The 24,201-nt window shown below is 36.3% G+C and overlaps 2 protein-coding genes across 25 annotated transcripts in view; both read left to right on the forward strand.

Moving 5' to 3' along the window:
• JAKMIP1 (janus kinase and microtubule interacting protein 1) overlaps positions 1–21,621 on the forward strand; it is a 157,848-nt gene extending 136,227 nt beyond the window's left edge. For 14 of the 16 annotated variants that reach the window (XM_084517960.1, XM_084517944.1, XM_084517950.1 and 11 more), the window contains 5 exons: positions 179–256; positions 1,867–2,070; positions 17,309–17,374; positions 18,615–18,659; positions 20,196–21,621. In XM_084517960.1, the coding sequence (XP_084374086.1) occupies positions 179–256; positions 1,867–2,070; positions 17,309–17,374; positions 18,615–18,659; positions 20,196–20,228 (426 nt within the window). In that variant the 3' untranslated portion in view covers positions 20,229–21,621. The remainder of the gene's footprint in view (positions 1–178; positions 257–1,866; positions 2,071–17,308; positions 17,375–18,614; positions 18,660–20,195) is intronic. The other 2 variants (XM_084517946.1, XM_084517949.1) reach the window with 2 other exon arrangements.
• A 125-nt stretch (positions 21,622–21,746) lies between these two features.
• LOC311436119 (uncharacterized protein C4orf50 homolog) overlaps positions 21,747–24,201 on the forward strand; it is an 81,243-nt gene continuing 78,788 nt past the window's right edge. For all 9 annotated transcript variants that reach the window (XM_084517935.1, XM_084517939.1, XM_084517938.1 and 6 more), the window contains exon 1: positions 21,747–22,294. In XM_084517935.1, coding sequence (XP_084374061.1) covers positions 22,268–22,294 — 27 coding nt within the window. In that variant the 5' untranslated portion in view covers positions 21,747–22,267. The remainder of the gene's footprint in view (positions 22,295–24,201) is intronic.

The following is a 24,201-nucleotide window of genomic DNA, read 5'->3' on the forward strand; positions in this document are numbered from 1 at the left end:
TATTTTAAGTGCTCATATTGTAAATTTGATATTCTGAATATCATTATGATTAATGTGATCATTAGCTAAGCTTTTCTTTTGCTTTCAAGTGGAAAGCTCACATAAAAATGATGGCATTTATGACTGTTCGTGACTTAGGATAAAGAACAAACACTCCCTTGTTTTTATTATTGCTCAGGACCTGTTCAGTAAACAGAAGGGTTATTTAGAGGAAGAACTCGACTACAGGAAACAAGCCCTGGACCAGGCATACATGGTAGGAAAAGAACAGTCATTAAATTTTCTTGTTTGAACAGATTTGATAAAATAAAATTGTTGTTGTTTATTTTTTTTCTTTCTTTCTTTTAATTATAAATAGGGTTCTCTTTTAATTCACTTACTGTTCTGCCAGAGTAGGAAATCAATTACAACTTAAATGGGGAATTAGAAAATGGATGATATTATTTAGAAGTGTCATGGTTTTGATTTATTATTATTTTTTAATTCTAAAATGTGTGAACATCTCGTTAGTACATCTAGGATGGGAAGAGCTGGCTTATATGTGCATGAAATTATCCTGGTAAAATATACCAGAAATAACTTCAGAACTCCTCTGATACTGCTTTTCCCTAACCATTTGTAAATACTGCTGCTGCTAACCTATCCCAAGTTGGGAATGCTTATTCTTCCTATGTGATCCCTTCCTGTGCTGCCCTATCCAACTTTACTTTTCCTACTTTTCAAAGGGAAAGCTGCAACCTCACCTTCTCTCAGGCTAAGCACCATAAAATGAAGTCTCAGGAATTATTGAGGAATTGGCAAAACTGCACAGCACACTTCCTTAAGTGTTTGACTTGAGGAAACCAAAATATGATGACCTGAAGAATTGTTCATACATCACAAATATTTCTTATGGGCAAAACATTTTCAAGAAGGAGCAAGGTCTAGTGCTCAGAGTAGATAACAGATGGAACCAAGCAGGCTCTATTTCTAGCACTGTGATCTTGGGCAAGCCATTTAACCTCTCTGCCGCTGTTTATGCATCACTAATATGGATAGAATTACCTACCTCACAAAGGTGTTACGAGGACTAAAGGGATGTTGTCAGATGCTTTTGATCTAAATGTCATTGTATGTTGTTTTGTAATAGGAACATACTAACCCCAGTGGCAAGAGAAATACTGCCATGATTCCTTTCTTTCTTTCCTATTGGGAATACGGTTCTCCATATGAATGTAAAGTTCTCCGGTGCTCTCTGCTTTGCAAACTACCAGAGTTTTGGTTAGGTATGAAAATCCAATTAGCAGTCTGACAAATGGCAAGAGACTGAAGAGGGATTAGTGTACCCTTAAGTGTTTTTTTCCTCATTGCTTTTGGCAGCTGGTAATAGAGTGAAGTAGATGTCAAACAATGGATAGCAGGACAGTAAGAACAAAAGGGAGAGAGGACAGTACTATTTTTGTTGTTCAGAGCTTTCCCTTTGTTTGCTGTGGCCTTGTTATTTTACAGAATGGTTTAGCAATTCAGTAGCAGTTGAAGGGAATCTTAGTTTGCATTGATCTTGTAACTTTCAGCATCAGGGGTTTCATTTTTTTTGCCAGGTATTGAATGCAGAACTACCATGAATCTTTCCTAAATGGAAGAAACTGATCATTTAGTGGAATAGAAAGCTTAGCCCAGGTGTAAATAGGTGCCGGATGGTTCTGTGCACTGCATATGCAATGCTGCTCACTGCTCACGGCTGCTGCTTTCTGTCCAGCTGTCTGTGTCTGTCCTCCCCTCCTGCCTATGGCTTTGCTCCCTAGCCTTCTCCTCTAGCTCTGGGAGGGTTGTTTGCTTGCTGGATTCAAATGGCAGCCTGTCTGTATGTGATTTGGGTTGCCTTAGAAAATCCAGGAGCTGGAAGCCACGCTGTATAATGCCCTGCAGCAGGATCCAGGAAGGCGGGCGAGCGAGTCGCTGACTGAGGCCCAGAGGGAGGATTTGCGGGCGGCAGTGGAGAAGGTGCGGCGGCAGATCCTGAGGCAGAGCCGCGAGTTTGACAGCCAGATCTTGCACGAGCGAATGGAGCTGCTGCAGCAGGCACAGCAGGTAATCCCTGGTCTCTCTCTTCCCTCCTGTCATTGTTATCACTGTGGTTGCCACCACTGCACATACAGCAGCACCACCTCACCCTCACCTCGTCGAGTCATGCTTACTCTAGGCTTTGTACTGCTCCCATGTCAAGAAGATGAGCAATGTGAGGACCCTGTTGTCCTGGGCATGGTATGCACGCTAAATGGGTCACTGTCTTGCTACGAAGTTGTGTTGCACAATCTGCTTCTTGTGTGTGGAACTACAGACAGCCACAGGGCTCCACAAAGGGCTTGTTGTAGGTTTAAGACCTAAATTACAAGAAGCTTGAATGGAAGGATGGTTGTAAGACTGTAACACTATGAAAAGAGGAAAGGTAAAAGCAGTAGTTTAAGGGACTATTAACAAGCCTTCATGCCTTTAATTTAGTTTAGAAAAGCCTTGTCTCTCTAAACAACTTCCTTTGGGACAAATATTTACAACTTAGAATCAGGCAATTTCCCAGCTTCTGGAAGCACACTAATTACTGGAGAATTCTTTCATAGGATTACTGTTTTTTCTGTGCAAGGATTCACGGAAAGAAGAGAACTGCATGTCTCGGGGTGTTAATTATTCCAGCAGGAATAATTTTTCCTGCATGGTTCCTCATTATAGTAACCTCTGGAAGATGCAGGCAGATGTCTTAGGTCTTGGAGCCTGCCCTCCAGTTGCTCTGGCTACTTTCAATGCAAATCTGGAATCACATATTTTAAATGCCAGAATCTGTAGTATGCAGATGTGTTCAGGATGCTGTTGCTGTCTCAGATGTTGGTAGGGGTAGGGACTGCTTTCACTTTAGTCCAGACCTCTCTTTATTCAGATTTGCTTTGTAGATTAATACAGACCAGAACCGATGTAATGTGCTGACCCAGGACTATTTTGTTGATCTCCTCTCATTATGCAGTGATGAGAAGTACTTACGCTGTGTGACTTACTAAAAGTCTCCTTTTTCTTGACACCTTCACTATGTTGCCTTGGTTTGGAAGTTGCAATATTGAGATCAGGAGAACAGGAGCAACTCTTGCATTTATTTATTTATTTGTTTGTTTTTAATGGGTGTCAGATCAGTGGTGGTGTACGGAAAGCCGGAGAAGGTATTACCAGCTGGTACTAAAAGTGCCAGAAAGAGACAGTAGAGTAAATACATATGAAATTTGGACGATAAGAATGGAGCCAGAAGTTATTAGCTTAGTGTTATTAGTGTAGCTGAAAATTTGTGAGAATGGGTTTTATTTGCTAGTCTAATCTCCTAGCCACACTTGTGGTGTTTTCGTACTTTTTTTTTTTTTTTTTTTTTTTTTTCCTCAGATTGGTAATGCAGTGCTTTTCAGTTAGGTAAATATTATTTATCACTGACATTTAATGGGTGTGAATGTTATTTTGTGTTGACTCTATTCATTGACTAGTGAATACAGCATTAATCATTTTAGGTTCTATTACAGCTCTGAAAGATCAAATAAAGCACTTTGGGCTCCAAGCAACCATGAGTCTGTCTTTACCCAAAACCTCTGAAACAATAGCTGTGGAATAAGAATTTTATTTTTTTAGCTGTATAAATGTCTCTCATCAGGAACACAGACCCATTCAGCCATGTGCTACAGAGGCTCACAACTTTTCAGATTTTCCTTCAAATTGGCCTGTTTCAGTTCTACTGGATCTGATAGATGATAGAGTTTTATGTCTACATTTTCAAGAGAGGGTTTCAGAGGAGCAGATAACACCACATGAAAACTTGATGCTAAAGCCTCTACATCTAAGCAATATGCAGTCTGAGATTTTTACATCAGACCAGATGTAGCCTAGATGATGTATGATGCTCTTTGAAGGACCACAATTGACTAGGACCTTTGTGTGGCCTGCTGTGGACACCTGGGCAGAGCTTCTGATTTAGGTTCATATAACATTGGCAAATAGGATGTACTCGTAAGAATATATTCATAGAGTGAAAAAGTATTCCCAAGAACCCAACAGGCATGCTATGTGCATTTCAGGTGTGTGTTTGGTCCCAGGGACTGCTCACTGCCAGTTAGAGCACATCCTCATTTGGGTATGGTTTATGTACTCACAGATTATTCCACAATAAAAAGTTAAATATGATGGGTATGGAATAAAACTTTGCTCCTGCTCTAAAGCAAAATATTAACATAAGCAAAGCCTCATTAGCCATGGATATTTATGTACCTGTCTCCAGATGCATTTTACAGTGTGTCATTAGAGTTTCATGTTGTGCCTATCTCGTTAGGCATGCTAATGTTACAACCCTGGAGGACATGTTAAACTAATTCTACTGCCTAATAAGGAGCTATGCATTTTTTATCATTTTTGTCATCTATTTTTAACCCCCTGTAGTAGATAGGAAAACCAAAGGCAGAGAGAGTTAATTTGCCCAGTGTAAGGGAAATGAGCATATTGCATTTCAAATCCGTCACTCGGATTCTTCTCTGTTGTTTCCTTTCTGAAGACTGTATTTGTGGGTTCTTATGGGAATTGTGGTCAACCCTGATAACCTAGTGGTTGTGTGCAATGTGCACAGCTTAAAAAAAAACAACAGCAAAGCAACCAAACAAAATGCCATAGAATGGAACAATAGTGTCACAGAGCTAATCCTCATAGGATTGCATTCGTCTGCGCTAGCAGATGACAGAAGCTGAAATGCTACAAAAACAAGAGCATATCTGTGTTAGCAGAGTCCTAATGTCTTAAATGTCCTACATCCTTAGATGCTACATTAAATGAACCCTCCTCTTTTCTTGATATATTTATGGCCATCGGAGGTTTTGTTGACACAATGTCATTAGTAAGCACCCACTACATTTATTCTGGCAAAACTGTAGTCTAGACCTGTTCATATTTGTGCACTGTGGAGTGTCTTTGCAGTATGCACTGTTCTTAATCTCCTGAAGTGAAGGTTAAGGAGAATGACATGGCAGCATGGTGGACCTTCAAGACTGGATATGAAATGTCCGTGTTACAAACACTTTTAAATTTCTGCTTCTCTGAAGCAGAAACTATGTTTCTCCAACTGGTGATGCAGAAGGAGAAGTTGAGTTTTGTAAATATTCTTTTTTCAGGCTGAAAAGGACTGGGATGCATATGGGTGAAAGCTGTCCACATGTGAGCCCATGCTGCTTTGTGTGTCTGCTTTTTCTAGATGTAAAGCCATAGTTCTTAGTCACTAGGTATTGGTGTTGTTCTAGTGAAATAAATGTATTTTAAGATGTTAGGCCCTGTTTTAATTTGGTAGCTCTGTTCATCTTTAGCATGCATAACCCCACATTTTTACTTTTCATTAATATAGGTAGAATTACTTGTGTATACCCACTGAGTATTAAGGAAACCAGGCTTCTGTGGAACCAAATTAAATAGATTGTGTGATTGGATCTTCTTGCTAAGACATACAAAGCTTTTATTAAACTCTGATTGCAACGTGCAAATGTGGGGGACAGATCCTTGGCTGAAGCACATTGACAGTATTCCCTTTAAGTCAGTGAAGGTGCCACCATCCTCTCTATTTGTGGGAGGCAAGATATGTTAATTAAAAATCTGTCATGAGCAGCTTGTGCTATTTGCTCCTAGCCATAGGGTATATGCAGTTCAACTGCTGTTCCTGTGTATATTGCCATCAAAAAAGTATCTTATTGTGCTGCAGTATCGTTATAAGCTTTTATAAGCCAGTGTCTGGTTTATTTCTAGCAGAACTTCATTTAAAGTAACATTTGTGCTCTAGCCAATGCAGTGGCATGACTTTTGTGCATTTTGGCTATTATGGGGATCATTACTAGCAGATTCTGTGAATTAGGATGTATTATATAAATAACATGCTTCATGGTAAGCAATATCTAAAGAGAAAGAAAAAATGTAGTGGTGTAGCTACAAAAATAATCTCTTAGAAAAGAATATTTCAAACAGAGCAATACCATATGTTTCTGAAGTAGTGATATCAACTTATTAATTAAGCAAGCTCTATTTACAGTAAAAAAAAAAAAAAAAAAAAGAGAGAGAGAGAGAGAGAAAGAGAGTCACATGTCCAGATCTCCTGAAAAAAAAGGTTGTGATTTTGTTCTCTGCTGAAACTAATAAATTTTAAAGGTCAAATTCTGCTTTATGTCTATTATATAGGACCTAACTTGAAATATATTCCTGTTGGTTTGGGTGTATCTGTTTCTGGAGTAAAAAACTGTGGAAAGTAATCAGAACCATGCTCTGAATTAGGATAGATTAATTCACATTGCACTGTTGGCAGTCTTCAAACATGAGGAAAATGTATAATAGTATTTATTCTGATTTCATTCTATGTTAAGTACAAGGAGAAACGATAAAATCTTTGAAGGACAGCAGACTGATAGACTTTCAGTTCCAAAAATGGTTGCTGACAATCAAGAAGGATGCAAGAGACAGATTTTATTAATGTAATCCAATAATTTCCCAGAGCAGTCTTGTCTTTGTTTAAAATTACAAGAAAAAGAAATAGAAAATGTGTATGTGTGTTCACTGTGTCATCAGAAGGTGTAAAACTGTTCTTTTCTGAGTTGCTTTGTAGTCACTGTGCTAAACTGAAGTGTGTGTGTGGGAGGGGGTTATTCTAATTTGGTTTAGAATATTGTTGGGTGGAGCTAAGTTTTACAGAGTAAAGAAAACCATCACTTCATTTCTAAACCTGAAAATAATACATCTGTGGAATGCTGAAAGCATCAAAATTCCAGCCTTATACAGTCAGAATATAGATGTAATTATTTTAACTAATTTCGTTTAAACTATTGCCTTTACTCCTATGACCAGGTTGGATTATTCATTGGTAATAAAAGCATAAACTACCACTTTGCATGTTTTACTAGAAGAAGGTATAGCACAATCCATTTTTCCAAAAAGGTATAACTCAAACTGACCTCTGCATTTCACTGCCATAGGGATAGGTTCACTGCAAATGCAGTGCCTCAGGCACTTGTCTTCATGGGCACTGAGGAAAAGTCAGAAGCAGAAGTTAGGTCTTATTTCATCCTGAAATATCAAAATGTAAACATAACTTGAAATCAGGAAACTCCAAACTCATTTCCTTTACTTTGTTTCTTTTCTCTCTCTCTCTCTCTTTTTTTTTTTTTTTTTTTTTTTTTTTTTTTTTTTTTTTTTTCTATCCTGAGGAGCTAAATTCTTACTGCTTATAGATCAAACAAAGCTATGGCGGATGCAATTCCTCCCTGAGTTCTCCTCGCTCTTTTGTAAGCAGGACAAATCTTTCACACTGCTATCATTTGTTATGTCTGTGGGAGCAGTTTATTCACAATCCCGTAAGATTGGATATCACTGTTTCTATCAGATTCTGAGCCATTCAGAAAACATGCTTTTGTTGTTTTATAAGGTTCTTGCTGAAAATCTTCATTTTAAAACATTAATTTGTTAAAATATTAATTGCCTATGTGAAGTAGGAACCTGAGATTTGTTGCTTGATGTATTACTGATTTCAGTTAAAGCTTGGATAAATACAGCAGCTCTGTTTCTCTTTGCTGTGTAATCTGTTATGGTTGATAGACCATCTTTTTGTCACCCAGGGAGAATTATTAAGGCTTAATGTTAGACTCTGAATGCTCTGGAGAGAGACAAGGAGATGAAAGCTTACTTTATTGAATTAGAAGAGGATGCTAAGCTCAGCGTACCTCGCGGATAGGCATGAGGAGGTGTTGTCTTCCATTTGTCCTCTCTGGAACATTGCTTTGTGCCAAAGAGAGCTTGGGTTGGTCAAAAGCTCACAGCTTTGTCAGAGAATTCAGAAAGTAGGTGTAAATTTTACTGATGATACTTACACAACAGTAGTTGGGGAAAATCTCAGACAATTTACTTCTAACCCTTTATAGATACTGTCTGTTCTGATGTTTTAATTTTAAATCTTAAGTGTTATGGTGCTAGCAAAGTTCATCCCCAGCTATTTGCATGCAGCTGTATGCAAGGAGGAATCTATAGGGCAACCAGGGATCTTTTATTGCATTTTCTAATGCTTGCAGTTGCAGAATGTTGACTGTTCAGTATATGATAGATTACTGATGATGGTGCATTTTTGATATTCATTAATGCTCTTGAGGGCATCAGATACCATAGATATCTAACTGTAATCTACAGTCATCAAGTATATCATGACTAGGTTAATCATAGTTGACCTGTGGTATTGATTTATAGTGCAGGAGTGAATGTTGAGTCTTTCAAGACATCGTTGCTGCTATAACTACAGTAGTACAATAAACTTCGGTGATTTCCCACAGATGACACGATAAATGAAAGTTAATCTTAGTAATTTTATATATCTATCCTACCATGTTTTCTTATATATGTTTTCTGTATATTTAGGGTTCAGATTTAGGGTTCATGTCTGCTTTGCTAACTGCCTTAGCAATGCTACTTGTATGCATAAGGGATGATAGCAGGGCTGGTCCTATACCAGCTATATCTGAAAAGTCTTCTTTTGTCCTCAAAGAGGTGTGATTCAGACTCTCTTCTGAAGTCTGAATGCTGAAATCCTCTCATCTGAAATTCTGAATGCCCTGTGTTTCTTTGTGGGAGCTGAGGAAAGGTAACTCTAAAAAAAAGAAAGTGTACTAAAGTCTGTTACATAAGTGGAGACTAAATGTATTTTCATGTGCACAGTTCATACATATAATTATTTAAATGGAAATTTGCTATTCAAAAACACAAGAATATAAAATAATCTAAATGTAATGCTAAATAAATATTATAGTTTTTAATATTAATTTTATTATTCTTATTATTTACCAGATAATGAGTATTGACTAACAAGCAGTCAATTTTCATATACTGAACATGTTTTGTCTTCTGAGCTCCCATAGACTTAGAATAGCCTTTCTGTATAGATATAAAGCTCATATGGCTTAAATTATTGTTTTCCTCTAATGAAATGAGTAGTTCTTTCTGCCGCTTGCTATCAATGTAGGATATAGTTTTATCATAGCATAAATTCAAACACTCTCGGTGCTAAAAAATAAAAATCAAGCTTACTTATAAATATTAAGCCATATCTTCACATGCAAATAATCATTCCATATCAGCTAATAATAAATGTTTATTTTAATTGAAATTCATTTATAAAATTCACTGATTTACTGCTAGGACCAATGTAATTGAATACATATTAATGTTCATGCTGAGATGCATCAGTGGAGCTGCTAAAAGATTCGTTCTCCTCAGGAAGGCAAATAAAGAAATTACAAATGCATAATAAAGATTAACAAGAACAACTCTCCTACTTCAGTGACAATTAATTGGATTATCATGGTTGAGATTACAGAACATAGAAAAGAATGAAGTTTTTGCCTGCTTTGTAAAGAAATATCTTGATGAGATTCAGAGAGGTATAGTATATCCAAAAATAAGATATTATTATTATATTGAAATGTCTGAAAGTTATATTAAGTTTATGATCATAAAGTAAAACGAGATGGCAACAGAAATAGCTTATGCTATTGATGTTACAATGTGTTTGCTCATTTCCTTATGTTCATTATGCAAAATCACATTCTAGGAATATGGGACTAAAGGGAGCATTTGGATTCCTGAGTCCAGGCCTGTTACAGTAGCAGATACAACAGCTTGAGTAAATTCATCTAGCAATTACCCATGTAAATTGTATTGTAAGCACAGTAGGGTCTTTTAAACAGCTGTTAAAATGCATTAGATCTAAATACATATATTTATATTTCATTAAGGAATTTTATCCATCAGCTAAGTGATTCAAATAATAGCTAAAGGCATAGCAGTTTATATTCATCTTTGTTTAAATTTATACATATAACATAGTTATGCTGTTCATATTATTAAATATCTTACATACCTGTGTCCTAATATCGTTGAGGTGCTGGTTAAAAGAGTGATATAAAAGAGTGAAGCAATATTGATTCTTTCCTATGTTGGATTGATAAAATATTTCACTTGCTAACTTTTTCTGCAGAATTAGATACATTCTTGATCACCTGCTGGATTCAGAACATCTTTCACGTCTAATATAGTCCATTCATGGTGCACATTCTGTAAATGTATATCAACCTGAACCTTTCAGACATTTCAGAGCTGAGGCTGTAAGCAGCTTAGCAAATCCTTCTTTGTCTGCTTTGTGCTAAAATTATCAAATTGTTTTCTTGGATTTGCTGATGAGTGTAAATCCAATAAGAATGAGTCACAGGAACTATTAAGGTGATTTCTATGCCCCCTGTTTAGTACGATCTTGTGTTTTCACGATTATAGAGGCAGGGCAAGAAGCTTATTTTGCAGGCAAATAAATTAATTTTCTTGGTGTCACTGTCAGTAAAACAATGTCTTTGTTCATATGAGCCCTTAACTTACACACTTACCTAGAAAACAAGAACATAAGTTCTGCAGCTGGATACCAAAAGAAGGATGAAGTTTCATTGTTTCAGCAGCTGAAATTTGCCACAGAAGTTCCTTTCCTGTCACATTTTCCTCAGTTCGCAAAGCTCCTTGATGACTAGAAGCCATCCAAGATGTTGGTTCAGGGCTGTGAATGGCTGGCTAATGCCATGAGTGAATTGGAGAGGACAAAAGGCTTAAATGAAGAAGTCCCACTTCATCTAGTGTGCATTCAGTGCATACTAGACAGTGGGCATCACTGTCCAAAAGCAGAAAATGCCAGAATTCTCAGAATCTGTTTGCTACCGGGAAGGTAACTGAGAGATGGGGTAAAATACCTGAATGCACGGAATGGACTGTGTAATTGTAGAGAGGCATAGTACATATCTCATAGGAATTGGAGGTATTGTAAAAGAAAAATCCCCACATTCTGGTTATTTGGTAAGGAAAATTTGAACCTAGAAGCAATTCTTTACATCTCAGATCTTTCTTTGTAAAGCTGAAGTTCCTGTGATGCCAAACTCTCAAAATGATGACAAATCATTACTGGGCTGATTTATTACCTCCAAAAGAAAAAAATGATGGCTCAGTGACTGCAATCCAGGGCTCACTGAGCTCAGCCGAAGGATTTGCATTTATTAAGTGCTCCTTTCGAATGGGCACTATATTCATGGAAATGGTATTTAATGTAGATGGATTGCTATTGCAACGCCAATTGCACATACATACTTCATGTGTACAGTGTGGGAATGTAATCAGCTTTTTTTAATTGAGCTTTTTTTTTTTTTTTTTTCTTTTTTGTTAAAGTGTTCAATAATAAGAAGTAACCGAAGTGTAATGTTATTTTCACTACTAGCTTCATTATTTGTACTTCTTTGATCCTTAATGCAAACTGAGTTTTTGAAGCCAGTGCTATTGGAATTTATCTATTACTGAAAGCAGAGTAATATTCCGAAGCACATATCCATCATCTTGCTGCTGCATTTCACATAAACCTTAATTTCTCAGATGGTCCAGAGATGTTTATCTCCTTGAAGCTGCAGTATAGGCATGGGACCTAGACCATACTAAAAACCGAAGAAAATTCCTTTTTGAAATTAGTACATAGCATATCTAGCTGGTTCTCCATGAACAAAGCATTAGCATCATTCTATTAGACCTCGTCTGATTTGAATGTTCTGCAAGGAACTCATTGCCTTTTTTTTTTTTTTTTTTTCAGTTTTTGAAACTATTATTTTTGTACCTATGGGATTCCTGACAATAATGAACTTGCATCTGGTGTTATCTAGCCTTTTCCTGAGTTTGGATGTATTTGGAAAACAACCATTATCTCTAGCAAAAATATCCAGCTGTCAGGAAAAATGAGATGTGGGTGCAGAGACTCCTGAATTGGTCAGAACTGCAGGGACATCCTTTGGTGCATTTGGAAATTGCTATCCAGCCACCCTGCTTCTGGGACCTCACGTTAGCCCTGGCATAATGCTGCATAAACCCACTTGTATGCTCTTTTCAGATCTGTGCTGGCTACTTTTTTTTCATGAAGCGTTACCACCAAAGTAATAAGGTATCTTGGAACTGGCTATTACTGTACCTAGCTGGCAGCAGCCAGCTGGCAGCAGCCAGCTAGGTACAGTAATGTTATGTACTCCCATCTTGGTATCTCTCTGTTACCTCAGAAAGTGTGAGTTGACTGTCAAAAATTCCCTACCAGTATTGGAAGCTGCACAGCAAGGACACTTGCCATCCAAACTTACAAAAGTGAAATAATTGCTTAAGTGAACATCCTGTTTCCCAGAAAGATGAACTTCTCATCGTGAGGTGAAAGGAAACGACTTAAGAGATTTGGGAGGAATATTCTGTGCATTTGGAAGCTTGTGCTGAGAAAAAAAAAAAAAAAAAAAAAAAAAAAAAAAAAAAAAAAAAAGATTTCCTGTTTTGGGGCAATTTGACAGCCCTTTGTGATTGGAAGCTCTCCAATCATGGAAATGGAGAGGAAGGGAAGTATATGACCAAGGCAGTCATTGAACTCTCTTCATACACTTGGAATTAACTGATGTTAAATTTTCCTTTTACAGCTCTGTTCAGTTAATTAATATCATAAATAGTGCCTTCTTAGGGGTGCATTAGGAAACTTTCAGTCCTATGCCTATCACTAAACTACAGGCTTCCAAAGAAAATGTATGCTTTCACTGCCTTAGCTTTCTGGATGCCCTCTCTTTTACCAAACTGTTAGGTTTATGTCCTTTAGGGTGAATGCCATGAGGCTGAGTGCCATCTGCTTTTGCTAAAGTATATATAATTACTCCTAAAAATAATTTATAATGGATCTTAGAAGTCTGTTCAAATTGCACTTAAGTGATAAGTAAGGCATATATATTGTCCATCTTCAGTTTGCTTTTTAAATGGCTGTCTGGAATTGCAAATGGTTTTAAAGATGAGCCTCACTGCTAAATGAGCTTCGTTTGCTGTTCCAGCATAGCCTGGCTGACAGAGCCATCTGCTGGTAGCTCGGCATTGCAGCAGGCCCTACTGCTCCCTGGCTTCTTGCAAGCACCTACCCAGAAGTGGCAACAAACTTCATTGCTAATGGAAGTATGATTTGTCAAGTAGGTGCTTTCCCTACTAAAATGGATGGCTGGCCAGCCTTCTTTCCAAACTGCAGGAGAACTCCGTGCGGGGGAAGTAGTCACAGGGAGTATTCACAGATCTGCCCATCCATCATCCTGAAGTTTTGTGAGCTTTTATTTGCTATTGCAATTTAATGAATGGCAGATTTGTATTCATTATTTTGGCAGGTTGGATGTGAATGCAGGCGAGGTGGGCAGCATTAGGAATCCAAGCATCTCTTTCACAGTTACGTTCCCTTTACACTGTTTCTGACTGTGGCTCTTTGTTTGCCTACAGTCATTCCTTTGTATGGCCTTGTGACTTGACAGCACAGTGTTACTCTCATCAACCCTGCCAGTCCCCAAAAGGTGCACTCATGTGACTAATGGGCAGCTATTAACCATAGGAACACAGCAGAACACTGCTGCACTTTGTCCCTGATCCTCGCTCTGATCGTGGCCAAATAGTGGGGGGAAGGGGGGTTACTGGAAATGTAAACAGTCATGCTTTTGGATTGTTTACTTGTCTTCTGTCCCCTTCTAATAATAATAACAATAAAGTAAAACAATGGCCTTTGGGTCTTTTTTCAAGAAAGACTTCTCAGTGTTTTGACAGGAGGGTACCATAGGTTTAGTGGCTTCCTCACACAGTCTGTTATGTTGAAAATGCACTGGATTTACTCTGCGAGGTTCCTGAAAACCTTTTTCAAGGCTAGAGCTGAAAAGATCTTTTATAGTGCAATAGTTATACCTCTATATGACACAGTAAGAAAAGCTTGACTTACCGATCGTCAATTTGTGCCCTGAAGCATGACAGTAGGTAGAATTTCTTTATAACAATAAAGTATCTCTGCATGATTTGTTGTCACAGTTGTGCTTTTGCAAACATAAACAAATCAGAGTTCATTGAAAGCAACTCATCAGGTGCTGAAGACCTAAGAGTGAGTCCACAGCTTCTTGATTGCTAATAGTACTTGCAAATAAAAGGAAGAGAAGACAAAGATGTAAGTGCTTATACTGAAACTCAAGCAGTCCTGCCTTTAGTCTTAATTAGGATGTGAAATTTTTGTATAATTTCCTTCTCAGTGGTTTAATACCACTTGACTGAGGAACATCTGTTGCTACTTCTAGAAGATACTCTTTGTTAAAGCTATATTTATTTGATGTACCGTATGTATATTTTTAAGTCATATTCTGCAAATTATTACCTCTACATGACCAAGATAATGCTATAAATACAGAGAGGCACAAAGGGGAAAAATAATGATTTTTATGTTACCTTCTGTACATAGATGTAAATCTGTTTTGTTTTTCCTGTTAATACATTGGAAAGATATATTTATACTTTTAAAGTAAAGTCTGCATTTAAATGGAAATAGATAACAGTCAGATTTTTCAGGATATATAAATAGCTGAACTAGGCTGGTTATCTGGCAATGCTGACAAGGTATTGACTGAAATAGTTACGCCCACTTCATCCCCCTGGATAATCTTCCTACCACACTCCAGGGAAACACAAGTAAGCAAGTACAAGTAAACAACCCCAAGCTCTTATACCTGGTGGAAAATTCCAGCCCACTGTTAAATTTTAGAACAAATTCTGCGCCATGGGATACAGCCACCCTGTTTCTGCCTGCCCTACCGATATACACCTAGTCATTTTGAAAATTTTATGTAGATGGATTTTCACTGCTAAGAAATGCAGTGTGTATTCCCTTTAGATTTCTAGGTTATCTTTATATTTAAACTGATGAAGTGTAAATTTTTTTTCACCATAAAATTGTTCTCTGCTTTAGTCTCACCAAGTTTAACAGTTATGAGAGGTTATAGGTGAGAACTGCAAAACAGAAATCTCAGCTCTTATTTTTAGAACTTTTCTTAATAGCTGAAGAGAATAACTGAGTAACTGGAATCTCTTGAAAAGATAAGAAATTCATAAGGGAGTAATAACATCTCAATTTTTACTTAATTAACAGAATTCCCTAATCTGAAAAATGCTATCTAATCCTAATTAAAATAATCTTTTATAAAAGAACACTTACTGAAAACCCTGAAGTGAGGAAGCCACCAGATGTTTGGGGAGGTTTTTTTGTTTTGTTTTGTTTTTCTGGAGGCATTTTCTCAGCACATATTGAAACAATAGCTCACACAATAAATCTTGAAGGTGAAAATGGTGTTTAAAATTATTACTTCTCTCCACTTACTTCACCATGGTCAAATCTTGTCACAGAGCATGGCAGGACCCCCAGAATGTCGAAGTCTGTCACTTGCATGTGGGATGTGGTTGTAAGTAGGAATCAGCAGAATTAGTGGGAGGGAAATAGGAGTGTAACCTGATGGACCAGACTTCTCAGAGACATCTGCCTGTTTCTCATCCTGTGGCTTCTTACAGCTCTTGTAATATTTCTGGTACCTACAGTTTATGAAAAATAAGTGCTTGAGAGATAGACGTATCTCAAGCATGGAGTAGAAGTATAAATCAGTTCAGATGTAATAGAGGGAAAGTGGAATTAATACAGCTGTGCTCCAGGCATTTGTCAGCAAGGCTGTATGAACTTGTATCACATGAGGGTAATCTGCTTTGTGCATTTGTATTATCTGGGGAAATCTCTGAGCAATGCAGCATGATACAGGGGAGGGGCTGATTAACATCTTCCAACTGCACAATGTGCAAAACAATTCTTGAAGCAAAGTCTTTTCTTTAAAAAACAGCAGCAACAGTATCAAAGCTGTTGCTTGTGACCTGCCTGCAATATTTGGGGGGAGAGTAGCATGCCCTGGGCAAGGTGAGCCTGTGGGGTGGATGTACCTCATCTTCGGGGTAGTTCCAAATTAGATTCCCAATGCTGAAACCAAGTGCTGTGGTTCCCAATGCAATACTGAGCCATCAGTAGATCCACTGCTGCTGTTGGGACTGTTGTGGGTTGCCATGGGTATGGGGCATTTCCCACTATCAGAGGTTTTTGACTTGAATATAGATGATTGACTAGTAAGTTGTCAGTTAATCACATCAATTTATAAGTAATGCCTGGGTGCTCTTCTGAAAGAGATGCTGTTCAGAAGAATTTGGGAGTAATCAAATAATTTGGGAGTGGTGCACAGCTCCTACATTAAACTTGTTGGCCTGTGCATAGAAGTTAGACTAGATAATTTCCCTTTCAAAGTTCATGAACTGCTAATAACCTTAATTTTTGTAGGCCAGGCGAACGTCAGGTAGTTAATCCTGAAAAAAGTTGATAGATTATAAAGTCTCTGCTTGATTCCCAGGGGAGATCCCAGGTTTCTGCCTATAAAAAAAAAAATAAAATGAAGCTAGTTCATAAAATCTGTAAGAAGTTCAATATGCTAATAGTGTAATAAAATGCATCCTCAGTCTAAAAGCCCAGAACATAATAATAATAATAATAATAATAATAATAATAATAATAATAATAATAATTATATATATAATATATATAATATATAATTATTATTATTATATATTATATAATTATTATTATAATATATAATAATAATAATAATAATTATTATTATTATTATTATATATATATTTTTTAATGAATTTATGAAAAGGAAAGAAGGGGGTGGAAATAGGATGTTCAGACAACCACAGTCATATTTTTGGAGATGCTTTCTAGAACTGAACCAAAAAAAATGTTACAAATAGGGAAAGATACATTGGAGATGTTCCCTCTAACTCTGGTGGGAAATGGTCCTGGTAGTGGAATGAGTTTGAATGTCTGAGTGGCATCTTGGTGGTGACCTGAAAATCTAAGTGTGCTGGTATATCAATTATTCTGGTATAACATAAATGTGCTAGAAGCATAATTACATTTTATAGGAAAAGAGAGAGTTACAATGAAATGTAATAGTATCACCTGCTGACTGTCTAAGTGGTAGAAAACCCTAGTTTTCTAATGGGAGTTGCAGAGCATGTAGTTGTGTTGTACTTGGAACTGTGGTGCTATCTGTTTATATATGTTAAATTTACAATTTATGAGTGTTGAGATTAGAATTCCTGATAGTAAACATGATGGCCTGAAGGTGCATCTTGTTTAAAATGCTATGGTTTTGTAGAAACATAGAGCAATCGTGCCATCAGCATGTCCAATATAACTGAACAGGAGGTGTTACATTAATAATGGGCATTTGTTCTCTTCATTTTTATTTTTTTTCATATATTTTTGATTCTTATGTTTTTTTAAAGTAGATATTATAAGTTCTATTTCACTTTCTTGTTTCAGCGGATTCGAGAACTAGAAGATAAAATAGAACTTCAAAAGAGGCAACTCAAAGAAATTGAGGAAAAGGTAAATAAATGCCTGGGCAATGCCAAAGTTCCCTCCTCCTTCCCCTCAGTAATTTATTTTTCCCAGTTATGTTGATGTTAGTAGTATTTAATCTAATATTGAGAGATCTATTTTAATACAAGAAGCATCAAACCTGAAGTTCAGTACTGTATTAAGTGAGGTAACCATAAACTGAACTGAAAACTGGTAATTAGTTAAAATGAATAATGTTTTCTTTACCTTAATGTTGCATTAGCAGGAGACCTCTCAAGGCTTCATCATTTTCTGATATCCTTCTATCCTTCTACTCTTGGTTGGGTGGAGGACTTCCTTCTATCTGTATCATATTTATTTTTTTTCCTTGAGATTAAATCTCTTTCTGAATATGACTGCCTGAAGGAAATTTCCATTGTCAGAGAATCAATGACAGATACACTTCTACTTCATTGGTCTTTTGAAGGTTTAATATGTCAGTGGATAGAGGCTTGCATATACTTGCTGTTGACACTGAGCACAATGATTTCTTGTGGAGGGAAATCCTTTCTTTTGAAGGAGCGGCAGTTTGTATATCTGATGCCTGTTGCTGGCTGTAGCTAAGGGCAGTGGGTCACTTATACTGACTTTGTCATGAGTATGGCTTTTTATTCACCCCCAGGAATGTATTCAATTTTTAAATTTTATGTAAAATTCTGTCAAATCAGAAAATAGGGGTGGTAGTGTTTTTGCCCTATGTATTCTTCAACAAACTGTCCTGCTTCCGAAGGCTATACATAACAATAATGTAAAATCTCAGTTTTGTTCTTCCGGCCAATATATGAGGAAAAAGTGCCATTTAAACACTTCATGATTTTCTCATAACAGATTCTCTGCCCTTTTGGTTACATTTAGCTTGTGCCCTCAGCTGGGTAAGTCTTGATTCAGGCAAGCTTGCACAAATGTAATTATAAGTACATGCTTGACTAAGTTACAGAGCCAAGCCTGATGTTTCTGAAGTTTACATAATCCACAAATGTTGCCCTCAAATACTGAATTTTGTACCCTGTACCATCGTTTTGTACCCTCTTTTCAGAGTAAGATTGGTATACAGTATCTCTCTTTCAAATCAACTCAGTTAATATTGATGTAAGACTAACTGCTGTAAAATTATGTCATCGGATTTCATATTACATATCTTACATCTTTTTTCTTTTCTTTTCTTTTTCCTCATTTTCTTTTGATCTTATTTTATAGTTTTTGTTCCTTTTTTTGTTTTTTTCACTAGCATTCATTCTGTGGCCTTGATGACACAACTGAGCCAAGACGTGTGGTTGGTATTCTTTATATCGTTTTGTACTCAATTTTTAACTCCTAGATTTTGCCATGTTTTAAGAATTATCTATGTAAGACCCTAATACTCTGGGAAGGCTTTACTGATTTTGCTTGCACATAGAGGAAGAGTCACATTTAAGATCCAAATTGGATGTCTTCAGTTAGCTTTCTGGGCTTCTGCAGAAGGTCATTCAGTTTTCAACAAGATATGATTTTGCATTCTAAGATATTGACTGCCTGAACTTCAGTGGGTTCTTCTCAATTCTGTAGAGTGGGTACATTTTAACCTAAAAGTTCAGCTATGGCTATAGGATCGTACCTTTCTGCCATGCAAGAAAACTGGAATATGACTGACCTTCTTTGTGCCCATGCAATATAGTAAGGATGAGACTAAGAAATTTGTATGTGTCTCCCTTCAAACAAAACCATCATTCCCACTGCCCCTTCCACAGTGTGCTGACTTTTTCAGCTCAATGCAAAAGACAGTGAATTTCTTTAGCTGTAGCAATACCTATAGCTAAAGACTTAAAAAGGCTTACCTTTCACACAGAACAGGAAGGAAATACAGGTTAGAGACAAAATCAGTCCAAGCCCTCTTCTCTGGAGCAATGTAAGTGGCATGTGAGGATATCTTCACAACCTAATTGACAGACTATTAAGATACAATTTAAAACTATTCATGTAGTGTTTTGTTTTGATTTGTTTTTTAAACTGAAAATATGCAATATTTTTACTTTTGCATGTTTTCAATTCTTTTTCTTCACTGAAATCTGTTTTGAATTACATTCATGGAAACAGCTTCTGGTAAGACTGTGGTCAGTTCAATCAACACCTTTATAAGCTGCTGTCAAGTACTATACGATGAAGCATGATGACAACAGTCAATCCAAAAAAAAGCTATTATATATACCTTATATTAAGCCTGAAACTGTATTATATTCTGCCCAGACTACAAGTACTTTTGAAAAATCAGTCCTGTATTATGGACTCTTTTACAAGTTTATACAGCTCCTGGTAAGCCCTGCTATTCAGTTCCTCTTGGGAACTGGCTCAGGTCTTCTGTTACTAGCATTTCTGCATAGGTTTTATGTTTTGAAATGAAACAATGGTAAATGCTGGTGGGTATAATATAATGAAAGTATTACTGACTTGCTACAAGTGCAGTAGCTTTCTTTTGATTATTAGGTGGGATGAAAATTAGGTGAATTTCAGATATATTTTTTACAGTTTTTTAACCCTTCATTTTTATTTTTCCTTTCTTTTGTAAAAATATAAAAATAAAAATAAACAACATAAAAATTTTAAAAAGATTTATAAAATTTTAAAATTTTTATAAAGATGTGTTTGAAGAAAGGGGATGGTTGCTTTTGTTCTACTGATGGTAGTTTTGGTTCTTGTTGTTTTGAAGCTAACATCAAAATTTTAGGAAGAGATTGTGATGGGATGAACGCCAACACTTATTCCTAAATTAATTTTGTCTATCTAAAGCTGAGAAGAATATTTTTTTTTCTTTTTGTTTTATTTTATTATACAGGCTATTAAAAGAATCTATGGAGTGAACAGCTGAGTCCACGTGCAAGAATATAGAAAATTTTTATTGAGCAGCTTTAAATTGGTGCATTTTTTTCATAAAACTGTTTGCATAATACTTGAAGCTGCAAAATATTTGAATTTAAAATTAGAGATTTTTTAAAGATATAGCTTCAAGCTGGAATGATTTAATAATCAAATAGGGACCAGCACATCATAAACACTGAAAAAAGTCTAAACAGAATTTACATTCATACACCAATCAAACACTGGAAAAAAATACAAGTGCAATTACTGGCTGCTATGTGAACTGTTATCTACCAAACGGTTTTCTTACAGTACTGAGATCTTTGTCTCCATTCTGCATGCTTTCAGCCAATGTTGTTTTCATTTCACCCAGCAAACACAAAATCTCCTTTTTAATATCTATATAAAAAGCTAAGTGTTTGACAATGAGTTCTCTATAGTAAATAGCTGACAGAATAAAAAACAAAAGACAAAAAACAAAACCAAAAACTATTGTAAGTTGGAAACAAATAGAGATTTAGAGCCCCACAGTGACAAAATTAATATTAATTTCAAAAGTTGGAAATCCACAGATGGAGAAGAGATGGGTTTTAAAGAAAAGGCAAAATAGAAGACTGAACTAAGAAATCTTTGAAGTGGGTAAGAGCTGCATGGGAGAAGTGAAGTTTTTGAATGTTTCTTGAAAATTAAGGCAATAACTTGTAAAAATAGCCCTGGGAGAATAGAAGATTCTGAGATGGACTGTGAAGTCAGGAAAACAGAACAAATAATACTCTGTGTTCAGTTATCTAGTCAAGAAGAAAAATGGGCTTGAAGAAATTGATGTGTAGATGAATATGATAAGCACAGAAGTATTTGGAAAAAAATATTTTGAAAAGATGGTATCCTTTTGAAAGAAAGTTGATGTTTGCCATCAGGAAGTAAAAATAGCACAACCTCAACCAGCGAAGTTGAATTTACATAGTCAAGGACATTGACTACATGAACTGCAAGAAAATTTTTGGGTGAAGCACAGACTGAAAAAAATGGAAGTTGAAAAGAGTTGATTAAGGTGGAGAATGGTTAGAAAAAAAAAAAAAAAAACAAAAGGTTAGCCTTTTCTTTCAAAAAGAGAAAAGCAAATTGCTGTTTCAGAGTTGGAAAGACAATATGGAGAAAGAGGTAATTTTAATTATTTCTGGAATGTAGAGGCAAGCTGACAATATTAAAAGCACAATATTTAAAGTTTCTCCTCCTAAGCATTTTCTTGAAAATCATCTCTGTGTTAAAAGGGCTATGTGCAAAACTACAGAGAGACAAGTCTGCTCCCATGGATGCACTGAACTCCAACACAAATGTAGAGTGGAATGATGGTTATGATAATATATCAGATAAAGAGGAAATTATGATTGAAAAAAAAATAATACGAGGCAAAGAACAATCAAGGCAGCACAAAGAAAGCTAGGGAACAGATGTATCATAGCAACTGCATATCTCACTGTTGGAGGTGCAGGAAGCAGCCTCAAAAGAAGCCAGTTGTCTCAGATAATATTTCAGGCTCTGAAGTAAGATCAGAGATGTAGTCCTCATGAAGAATCACCAGACAAGGTCGTTCATCTGCTGAAGGAGCTGAGGCACCCAACAAGATTAATTCAGTCAGATGCAGAAAACTGCAGTTCATGTGAGGATCTGAATAATTCTGTTTCTTGACACAAAGCACAATTTAAGTTAGAAATGATCAAGCCGGTCACAAGGATCATGCAAAAGTTTGGAAACTTGCAATGTTTTGTTCAAAAAGAAACAAGCATTTAAAGAATGTGTTAAAGCTTTTAGCAGTGTGATGACAGAATGTGGAAAAATGAGGTCTTCGCTGCAAAAGGAAAAGTTTTGTCATAACTCTGAAAAGAAGGACCATAACCAGAGATAGTCTGAGCTTTGGATAACAGAACCAGGTACCAGTGATGGAACAGAAATTGGAAAGTAAGATTAGATTTACTTGGTGAAGAAACACTTCTACTAAATGTTTGCTCATCACTGCGTTGGAAATTGAACCAGAAACATAAACGTGGGATGGTCATTCAGCATGTGGCTGCAATGGTAAGTGTTCAGCAAAGACAGGAGATGGTCTTGTTACAAAGCGGAAAAGGTATGAGCAGTTTTTATTGTCTTCTATGCATTTCATTATATTGTAATTCAGACATGACAGTTTTCTCAAAGAAACTGGCTGATTTGGGTGAAATTTTCCATGACATTCATGATGTTTTTATTCTGTCCTGAGCTAGCAGGAATGTAGTTTTGAAAAACTGAATGCAGCATTACAGTCTTGCTATCCATTGCATGTTGCTATCTCCTATAAACCTGATAACAGGTATTATGTACTAACTGGTTATATTCAGTCTAAGGTATGATGTACTAACTGATTGTATTCAGTCTATGGAAGATGCTGTGTCAGATTATTACTTCCTGTGACACAGATTTTAAATAATCTCTCCCAGCTGTATAAGCAAAGAAAGAAACAGTGAGTTTCTGATTTCTGAGATCAATTGTAACAGCTTTGCTGGTCTTATGTTGAAGTACTCAGTACTTTTCAGGATGAAGCATGAGAAGCATAGAAACCTCCTGGATCATGGGGAATGAAAAGACTTGAGAAATTGTTCTATTAACTTTTGTGATATTTATATCAATGACTAAAAGTCCACTTATAAGCAAGAGCATACAGTAGAAATATGTGAGTAGAAATCAGTGTAATGATTTTAAGTGCTAGTTTATTTCCTGCCTAGTCTTTCCTCTCTTTTTTTATCTGGTGGCTACTTTCTGCAAAATGTCCCGATGCGAGTTTTTCCTTTTCCAATTTATGAGTCATATACTAGGCTGGGACACAGCTGAAAATCACATTAATTTAGCTTGCACTGTAAATTGTTAATGTGCAGAGTAGTAATGTCCGCTATTACTACATATATTTATTTTGTACATATATTTTGTACATACATGTATATTTATTTAGTACACAGGGGTGCTTATTGTCTGGGAGCATGCTGCCTATTCAAATTCGCTTTACAAATAATACATACAGAGAAAATGTTAGAGTCTCAAGGAGTTCAAAATCAAAGATTCTGTTCCCTTTGGCAAATTATACAGGCCAGGGAAAAAAAAAGATGAATATGCTTACAGCTCTTGGGAAACCAAGGAGGGACTTGGGCTGGTAAGTCTAGAGAAGCTCTTCATAAGTGTTTTAGTTTTGTTCTCCATGTACATGGATTTGTGCTCTGTTTGCCTTTCCACACTTCTAGTTTTTAATATCATGGCTTCTCAAGGGATTGAGGAGTGGCTGAATCTTTTCAGGTCTAGGTAGTGGGCCTCGCGTAGCTGATATAAAGCCAAAGAGTGGTACAATAGGCCAAAATACATTACATTTTATCTAATTCACCATGGGTGCAAATAGCACCTATCAAAACGTGGGGCACTAAGAGAACTGTTTGTTTATTCTTTTTGCACTGATTTGATGTTATTTTTTTCCTCTTCAGTGGCAAAATAATGTTACTTTTTTTTTTTTTTTCTTGGTGCTGCAGATCCAGCATTTGTTTAGACAACAATACAAAATAAAAAACAAACAAGCAAAAGCAAGAAAATGTAATTGCATTATTTTGTGATAAAGAGGTCCAGTCGTGGTGGCTGAATTCCAATTATAGGTCCAATTCCAAACCTATATAAATCTAGAGAAAGCAAAGGCATTTCAACAGTCAATTATTTGCCTGTTTTTTAATGAAGACAGTGTATATAAATGAAAGTGAACTATGGGCTGAGGAACTATTGCTGAAATAGGTAAAGGAAAAGAAAAACATCTTGACTTTGAAACCCCAAGTTTGAAAGTCCCTCTTAGTCATAAATCTTTTGTCTTAAAATAATAAAAATATCATATGTTTATCTAAAATAAGATCTTTTATGATAAAAGTACTCGGTTTTATCAACTTTTATATTTAGTAGAAAATTATTCCCTTTTTAAA

Source organism: Aythya ferina (genome assembly GCF_964211825.1).
Source record: "Aythya ferina genome assembly, chromosome: 4".
Taxonomy (NCBI): Eukaryota; Metazoa; Chordata; class Aves; order Anseriformes; family Anatidae; genus Aythya; species Aythya ferina.